The following is a 9,849-nucleotide window of genomic DNA, read 5'->3' on the forward strand; positions in this document are numbered from 1 at the left end:
TTTACATAGATACTGTTATTATTCCCACTGATGAATTAGAGGCTTGGTGAGTTTAGATAACCAGCCCTAAATAAGATAGTAAGTGATGGAGCTCAAGTCCCATGAAAATCTCTCTGACTAAAATGCATTCTGTAATAAGCTCTAGAGTAAACATTCCATCATGCTTTCAATAAAAGTCTATAACCCACTGGATGTGGGATTTGGGGAGGCAAGTATTTTAATGGATTGAGAAACTCCTTCCATCTGTTGAAGGAATATAGGAAAAGACATCACCTGATCAAAAAAGGAAAGAATGAAGGGGATTTAATAGAGTTTTGTAACAAAAATAAGGAAAATGGAAAAAGGACCGGTAAAGTCAAAACTTTTTCAACAAAATGTCAAACATCTCATGAATCCTCAATTGCAAAGCATTTGACTAGATCCTGAGTAGACGAGAGATCTAGACAACCAGCCTGATGAAAGAGACAGAGAGAGGTTTGTAGCCCAAAGGAATAAATGAGTCCTTCAGCTCAAACTCTGACACTTATTCTTCTTTCCTTTCAGTTCCAGGCTGTCCTCAGATCTCCAGAGCATCACAACTCTGATGCTGAACACCTCTGACTGGCCATTCCCAGGTCAGTGGAGCCATGGGGAACAGCACCACTGTCGCTGAGTTTGTCCTGCTGGGGCTCTCAGATGCCTGTGAGCTGCAGATGCTCCTCTTCCTGGGGTTTCTCCTGACCTACCTCCTCACTCTGCTGGGGAATCTCCTCATTTTGGTCACCACCCTCATGGACAGATGCCCCCACACCGCCATGTACTACTTACTCTGCAACTTTGCTGTCCTGGAGATCTGGTTCACCTCAGTCATCTTCCCCAAGGTGCTGACCAATATCCTGACTGGATATAAGACTATCTCCCTAGCAGGTTGTTTTCTCCAATTTTTCTTTTATTTCTTCCTGGGGACCACAGAGTTCCTCCTACTGGCAGTGATGTCTTTTGACAGGTATGTGGCTATCTGTAACCCCTTGTGCTATGCTACCATCATGAGAAAAAAGGTCTATGTCCCGTTGGTCCTTTGTTCATGGATGGCAGGATTCCTTCTCATCATTGTTTCTAGTTCAATCACATTTCAGCAGCCATTCTGTGGTCCCAATATCATTCATCATTTCTTCTGCGACAGCTTTCCACTCCTGGAACTCATATGTGCAGATACAAGTCTGATAGAGCTTCTGGGCTTCATAGTAGCCAACTTCAGCTTACTGGGCACTCTCTCTGTGACAGCCACCTGCTATGGCCACATCCTCTACACCTCCCTGCGCATCCCTTCAGCCAAGGAGAGCCAGAAAGCCTTCTCAACCTGCTCCTCCCACATCATTGTCGTGTCTCTCTTCTATGGCAGCTGCATCTTCGTGTATATCTGGTCAGGCAAAGGTGGCCAGAGGGAGAACAGAAGCAAGGTGGTGGCCCTGCTCAACACTGTGGTGACCCCAATGGTCAACCCCTTCATCTACACCCTGAGGAACAAACAGGTGAAGCAGGTGTTGAGGGAGAAGGTGAGCAAGCTCCTCTCATAAAGATTAGCTGGACTTGAGAGAGGGAAAAGTAGCCTCCTTACCTAAATCTCTGCAAATGAAGCTCCTGTTCTGATGATCTCCATGAACTATCCTCTCATAGACAATTTCAGGTGTATTCTAATCCACGTTAAAAAAAAAAAAAATCTTCGATGACTGCCCTGTCAGGGAGCACAACAGAGAACTCCTGAGGGAGCAGGAGATCAGTGGGATGCAGACCCCAAATTCTCATAAAAAGACCATACTTAATGGTCTGACTGCGATTAGAGGAATCCCGGCGGCAATGCTCCCCAGACCTTCTGTTGGCACAGGACAGGAACCATCCCCGAAGACAACTCATCAGACATGAAAGGGACTGGTCAGCGGTGGGGAGAGAGATGCTGATGAAGAGTGAGCTAATTAAATCAGGTGGACACTGGAGAGTGTGTTGGCAACTCTTGACTGGAGGGGGGATGGGAAGATAGAAAGAGAGGGAAGATGGCAAAATTGTCACGAAACGAGAGACTGAAAGGGCTGACTCAATAGGGGGAGAGCAAGTGGGAGAAGGGAGTAAGATGTATGTAAACTTACATGTGACAGACTGATTGGATTTGTAAATGTTCACTTGAAGCTTAATAAAAGTTAATAAAAAAAAAAATCTGTTGCCATCAAGTCTATTCCAACTTATAGCGACTCTATAGGACAGAGCAGAACTGCCCCGTAGGGTTTCCAAGGAGCAGCTGATGGATTCAAACTGCCTACCTTTTGGTTTAGCAGCCATAGCTCGCTGTAGCTCTTAACCACTGCACCACCAGGGCTCCAATCCACATTAGCTTCTTACATATATCTAATTGTTGGCTCATTTAGTCTTGTTTAGAGTACAGAAAATTCAGTACACCACTAATGAGTCTGGTATGTCTTAACGTTTCTTAACCTAGCCTGTAACTGAGTTTCTTTATTGTGCCTCATTTTTTAATTATATTAATATACTTAGTAATCCTTCTTTGCTGGAACCTTTAAAACTTGATAAAAATACCAACAAGAATACATTTATGCTATATTTCAGAAATATTAGCTATGTATGAAAAAATAAATGAGTAGGAATAGTCAAGAAATTTTGAGAAAAAAAAGGGTATTAGATATTAAAACATTATGCCAGCACTAACAGATGGAACAATGGAACTGGATAGAGAGTATAGAAAGAGATTGCAGTACATATAAGGATCTAATAGATGATAAAAGTAGATGTCTCAGCAGTAAATGGAAACCCTGGTGGCGTAGTAAAGAGCTATAGCTGTTAACCAAAAGGTTGGCAGTTTGAATCCACCAGGCGCTCCTTAGAAAGTCTATGGTGCACTTCTATTCTGTTCTAGGGTCGCTATGAGTTGGAATTGATGGCAACGGGTTTGGGTTTTTTGTTTGTTTGTTTGTTTGTTTGTTTTAATCAGTAAGTAAAGAACAGTAAATCCAATAAATGATGACAAGATCATTGGCTGACCACGGTAGACTCCTTCCTTCCAAATAGATTCAGACTAGTACTTGGCTGATTATTTAGGGGAGGGGGGAGGGTTAAAGCAGAAGAACAATTTAAAAGTGATACATGCCTTAAATATAGTTTTAATTAAAGCCTATAAACATATGTTCATTCAGTAATCTAAATGTGTCCTTTTCTTTGAGAATGAATCTGGTGATTGTTGTAGTCTTTCTCATTTAAACCACACTCATATCCTCTATAATTTTCAAGATTTGTTTCAGTAGTACAAAATTTTAAAGATGCTTGAGAAACTGTGTAAACAGAATCCTAGAATACTTACTTTTGGTTTACCTGTTTGTTTGCCAATCTACAGTTCTCACCTCCTCCTAATTCAACATTTTTTTCTCTGCTTGCTTTTATGTGATCTATTGAAAAGAATCAACTTAGTTTTCATAGAAACAACTTTCTTTATATACTCGTATCTCAGTTATCTTATTTAGGGAGAATATGCAATCACAATAACAAGTCCAATTATCAATGAAACAGAAATTTAGAAACAAGTACAACTGATTCTTGGTAAAAGTCAACAGGTGGGAGCAAAAATACTCATGGGTACTATAGAAGCCTACTTACCTGGTTTCAAATCCCATCTCAGCCACCCATTAGCCACTTGATCTTGGGCAAGTGAGACTTCTCTGTATCTAAATCATACATATGGTGATAATATTAGTACCTATCTCAAGCGATCCTCCTAAACATTAAATGAGTTAATATATGTTAGAACGCTTAGCATAGGGGTTGGTATAGAGTAAGTACCATGATAGGTGTTAAGTATTATGTTCTATAGAAGGAATGGTAAGTTGAATAAATGAAGGTAAATTAAGAGATCTTCTACTGTCTTAAAGAAAAAATTAAGTTACAGCCTCATCTACTATCCTAAACTGAAATTTAAGTAAATATGAAAACATAAAAAAAAAAAAAAGAAGAAAATGTAGGTACAGTTTTATCTAATCAAAGATGTGTAGGGAATTTTTTTAACTACTGGAAGAAATGTAAAGAAAAAATCTATAAATTTGGCTATATAAAATTTTCAGTTTCTTTATGTCAGAAAACAAGCATAAATAAGATAATGGCTGTATGTAGTTTCTACCTGTCTGGTATCCATGTCCCTTTTTTTTTTAACCTATGTTTTTATTTATTTTTAGTAGGTAAATATACATATAACAAAACACTTGGCATCTCAACATTCTTCAGAGGTACAATTCAGTGATATTATTTTTGTTTATTATGTTGTACAACCATCACCATTATCTGCTTCCAAATTTCTCCATCACCCTTAACAGAAGCTTAGTGTCCCCTAAGCATTCCTCCTTCTTAAAGCAATAAAAAAAAAAAAAAAAAAGCAATAGAACACTTATTTTTCTCAGGAAAGCCCCTTCCCATTGTCAGTCAGTGTGGCTAGGGTGGTGCTGACTTCATCCCCAACCAATCAGGGCATAGCTATGACTATTGGCTCAGGGATGGCCACATGACTAAAATCAGATCAGTGAGATCCAGTGAGTCTTAATTCAGGGGCACTTATGGGAAATGATGAAAGAGAGGCTCTCTCTGTTGGACTTGAAGTGGGGAGAAAGTAAGCCTGAGAAGAGTATAAACCACCTTCCAAATCACTTAGTGAGGATAAAAAAACCTTGACGTGAAAAGTTAAAATACATTAAAATATTGGAAAATTACAAACTAGTCTTTCTCACACACATAGATGCAAAAATTCTAAATATCAGCAAACTGAATGAAATGATACATAAGGATAATACATCACAATACAGTAGAACTTATTCCAGGAAAGCAAAACTGGTTTAATATTTGAAAATCAATTGGTGCAATTAAAAACATCAACAAAATAAAGGAAAAAAATATGATAGCTCAACAGGTATAGAAAAAAAATTTTATAAAATTCAAAAAATATTCCTTTCTCAAAAACTGGTTCTTTAGCAAACTCTTGAATTAAAGGAATATCTGTACCCTACTTTTTTTACTGAAGGGTAACTAAAGAAGTCTATAGCAAACTCATATTTAATGATAAAATATTGACAGATTACCTCTGAGATCAAGCATGAACCAAGGATAACCACTATTGCCACTTCTTTTGTACTAGAATTCCTAGTATAGAAAGTACAGTAAGAAAAATAAAAGATTAAGTATTGAGAAAGGAAGACATAATACTATCACATCATCACTGACCTGATTGTTTATACAGAAATCCTAAGATAAACTCTGACAATTAATCAGCTAAGTTGATACAAATTCAACCCATACACAGAAAAAGTTTTTATGTACAAGCAATAGTCAGAAAATAAAAATTTTAATAATATAATTTTCAGCATCAAAAAATATTAAATACTCATAATGACTATAATAAAAACTGAGTAAATCCTTTACTCAAAACTATAAAACCCCTCTACCAACCTCACAATAGAGGGTCCCGGACAAAGCAGGAGAAAAATGTAGACAAAAAATCAAATTCATAAAAAAAGACCAAACTTACTGGCCTAATAGAGACTGGAAGAACCTCTGAGGCTATGGCCCAAAGACACCTCTTTAACTTGGAAGTGCAGTCATTCCTGGAAAACACCTTCCAGCCAAGCAATAAACCAAAACCAAACCTATTGCTACCAAGTTGATTCCTGCTCATAACGACCTATAGGACGTAGAAGAACTGCCCCATAGGGTTTCCAAGGCTGTAATCATTATGGGAACAGACTGCCACATCTTTCTCCTGCAGAGCTGCTGGAGGGTTCACACCACTGACCTTTTGGTTAGCAGTCAAGTGCTTAGTCATTGCACCAGCAGGGCTCCTCAACCACGCAATAGACGGGCCTATAAAATAAACAGTAACACCCGAGAGGAATGGGTCCTTAGAACAAACATTTTTACAAGACCAAAAGGGCAACATTTGCCCAAAAGCGTAGAGGAGAAGGCAGGAAGGGATAGGAAAACCAGATGAAAGGAAACAGGAAACCCAAGGCAGAAATTGGGAGAGTGTTGACCCAGTCTGGGGATTGCAAAATGTCATGGAACACTTTGTGTACAATTTGTGGAATGGGAAACTAATTTGCTCTGTAAAATTTCACCTAAAACACAATAAATTTTTTTTTCAATTACAAAACATTATTTTAAAAAATGAAAGAAGGCCTAAATAAATAGAGTCGTTGTTAGGTACCATGGAGTCAGTTCCAATTCAGCGATCTTATGTACAACAGAACAAAACATTGCCTGGTCCTGTGCCATCCTTACAATTGTTTTTATGCTTGAGCCCGTTGTTACAGCCACTGTGTCAATCCGTCTCACTGAGGATGTCACAGATTGAATTGTGTCCCCTAAAAATATGTGTCAACTTGGTTAGGCCATGATTCCCAGTATTGTGTAGTTATTCTCCATTTTGTGATTGTAATTTTCCTACGTGTTGTAAATCCTAACCTCTGCCTGTGGTTAATAAGGCAAGAGTAGTTTATGTTAAAGAGGATTGGGGTGGGATTGTAACACACTGACTAAGGTCCCATCCCTGATTCAATGTAAAGGGAGTTTCCCTAAGGTGTGGCCTGCATCACCCTCTATCTTACAAGAAATGAAAGGAAAGCAAGGAGAGAGTGGGGGACCTCATGCCACCAAGAAAGCAGCACCTGGAGCAGAGCACATCTTTTGGATCCAAGGTTCCTTTTCAGAAAAGCTACTAGTCCAGGGGAAGAGTGATGACCGGGACCTTCCTCCAGAGCCTACAGTAAAAGCCTTCCCCTGAAGCCAATGCCTTGAATTTGGACTTGTAGCCTACCAGACTGTGAGAAAATAAACTTCTCTTTATTAAAACCATCCACTTGTGTTATGTCTGTTATAAAAGCACTAGAAGACTGAGACAGATGGTCTTCCTTTTTTTTCACTTACCCTCTCCTTTGCCAAGCATGATACCATCCTTCTCCAGGGACTGGTTCCTCCTGATAGCAAGTCCAAAGTATGTGAGACATAGTCTCGCCATCCTTGCTTCCAAGGAGCATTCTGGTTGTATTTCTTTCAAAACAAATTTGTTCACTTCTTTGCCAACACCACAATTCAAAGGCATCAATTCTTCTTTCGTCTTCCTTATTCATTTCCCAGCTTTCGCATGCATATGAGGCAATTGAAAACACCAAGGCGCCTGTGCATCTTAGTCTTCAAGGTGATATCTTTGCTTTTTAACACTTTAAAGAGGTCTTTTGCAGCAGATTTGCCTAATGTAATGCATTGTTTGATTTCCTGACTGCTGCTTCCATGGGTGTTGATTGTGGATTCAAGTAAAATGAAATCCTTTACAACTTCAATCTTTTCTCCATTTATCATGATGTTCCTTACTGGTCCAGCTGTGAAATTTTTTGTTTTCTTTATGTTAAGGTGTAACCTATACTGAAGGCTGTAGTCTTTGTTCTTCATCAGTAAGTGCTTCAAGTCCTCTTCACTTTCAGCAAGCAAGGTTGTGCATCTGCATAATGCATGTTGTTAATGAGTCTTCCTCCAATCCTGATGCCTTGTTCTTCTTCATATAGTCCAGCTTCTCTGACTATTTGCTCAGCAGACAGATTGAATAAGTATGGTTAAAGAATACAACCCTGATGCACACCTTTCCTACCTTTAAACCACGTAGTATCCCTTTGTTCTGTTCTAAAGACTGCCTCTTGATCTATGTACAGGTTCTTCATGAGCACAATTAAGTGTTTTGGAATTCCCATTTTTCGTAATGTTATTCATAATTTGTTTTGATCCACACAGCCAAATGCCTTTGCATAGTCAATAAAATACAGGTAAACATCTTTCTGGTAATCTCTGCTTTGAGGCAGGAGCCATCTGACACCAGCAGTGATATCCCTGATTCCACATCCTCTTCTAAATCCAGCTTGAACTGGCGGTTCCCTGTTGATGTACTTTTGCAGCCGCTTTTGAATGATTTTCAGCAAAATTTTACTTATGTGTGATATTAATAATATTGTTCGATAATTTCTGCATTCGGCTGGATCACCTTTCTTGGAAATAGGCATAAATGTAGATCTCTTCCAGTAGGTTGGTCAGGTACTTGTCTTCCAAATTTCTTGGCATAGACAAGTGAGCACTTCCAGCACTGCATCCATTTGTTGTAACATCTCGGTTGGTATTCTGTCAACTTCTAGAGCCTTGTTTTTCGCCGGTGCTTTCAAAGCAGCTTGGACTTCTTCCTTCAGTACCATTGGGTTCTGATTATATGCTACCTCCTAAAATGGTTGAACTTCGACCAATTCTTTTTGGTATAGTGGTTCTGTGTATTCCGTCAATCTTGTTTAGAAGCGTCCTGCATTGTTTAATATTTACCCCATAGAATCCTTCACTGTTACAACTCAAAGCTTGAGTTTTTTTGTAAGTTCTTTCAGTTTAAGAAATTCCAAGTGTGTTCTTCCCTTTTGGTTTTCTATCTCCAGGTCTTTGCACATTTCATTATAATACTTGTAATTAAAATTAGTCAAAGATATTAAAAGGAAGAAAACGACAAATATCTTTTGTAAACATAGATACAAAATTCTTTTTTTTTTAATAATATTTTATTGTACTTTTGGTGAAGGTTTATACAGCAGTTTAGGTTCTCATTCAACAATTTCTACACAAATTGTTCACTGACATTGGTACATTCTTCACAATGTGTGAACATTCTCAATATTTCCATTCTGGTTGTCCCATTTTCATTTATCTAGTTTCCCTCCCTCCTTACATTCTCATCTTTGTTTTAAAGTAATTGTTCACTGTTTGGTCTCATACGGTTTTTTTGTTTGTTTTTAATTTTTATTGTGCTTTAAGTGAGTTTGCAAATCCAGTCAATCTCTCATACAAAAATTTATATACACTGCCCCTTTGAGAGTTCCTCTCCACCTAACGAGACAGCACACTCCTCTCCACCCTCTATTTCCGTGTCCATTCAGCCAGCTTCTGTCCCCCTCTACCTTCTCATCTCCCCTACAGAGAGAGGCTGCCCACATAGTCTCATGTGTCTACTTGAGCCAAGATGCTCACTCCTCACCAGTATCATTTTCTATCCTATAGTCCAGTCCAATCCCTGTCTGAAGAGTTGGCTTTGGAAATGGTTCCAGTCTTGGGTTAACAGAAGGTCTGGGGACCATGACCTCTAGGGTCCTTCTAGTCTCAGTCAGACCATTAAGTCTGGTCTTTTTATGAGAATTTAAGGTCTGCATCCCACTGCTTTCCTGCTCCTTCAGGGGTTCTCTGCTGTGTTCCCTATCAGGGTAGTCATCGGTTGTAGCTGGGCACCATCTGGTTCTTCTGGTCTCAGGCGGATGTAGTGTCTGATTTATGTGCCCCTTTCTGTTTCTCGGGCTCATAATTACCTTGTGTCTTTGGTGTTCTTCATTCTCCTTTGCTCCAGGGTTCAGACCAATTGATACATCTCAGATGGCCGCTTGCTAGCATTTAAGACCCCAGATGCCACTCTCCAAAGTGGGATGCAGAATGTTTTCTTAATAGATTTTATTATGCCAATTGAACTAGATGTCCCCTGAAACCATGGACCCCAAATCCCCAGCCCTGCTACACTAGCCTTCAAAGTGTTTGGTTTATTCAGGAGACTTCTTTGCTTTTGGTTTAGTCCAGTTGTGCTAACCTCTCCTGTATTGTGTGTTGTCTTTCCCTTCACCTAAAATAGTTCTTGTCTACTATCTAATTAGTGAATACCCCTTTCCCTCCCTCCCTCCTCACTCTAGTAACTATCCCAAAGAAATATTTTCTTCTCTGTTTAGACTATTTCTCAGGTTCTATAATAGTGGTCTCATACAATAT

General features: G+C 39.0%; 1 protein-coding gene across 1 annotated transcript; it reads left to right on the top strand.

The window, feature by feature from the left end:
• The first annotated feature begins 625 nt into the window (after window positions 1-625).
• LOC100667257 (olfactory receptor 6E1-like) lies at window positions 626-1,851 on the top strand. The gene has a single exon (XM_064292278.1). The coding sequence runs from the start codon at window positions 627-629 to the stop codon at window positions 1,554-1,556; it is 930 nt and encodes a 309-aa protein (XP_064148348.1). The 5' UTR covers window position 626; the 3' UTR covers window positions 1,557-1,851.
• Window positions 1,852-9,849: the final 7,998 nt, after the last annotated feature.

The sequence above is a fragment of the Loxodonta africana genome, chromosome 10 (genome assembly GCF_030014295.1).
Source record: "Loxodonta africana isolate mLoxAfr1 chromosome 10, mLoxAfr1.hap2, whole genome shotgun sequence".
Classification (NCBI taxonomy): Eukaryota; Metazoa; Chordata; class Mammalia; order Proboscidea; family Elephantidae; genus Loxodonta; species Loxodonta africana.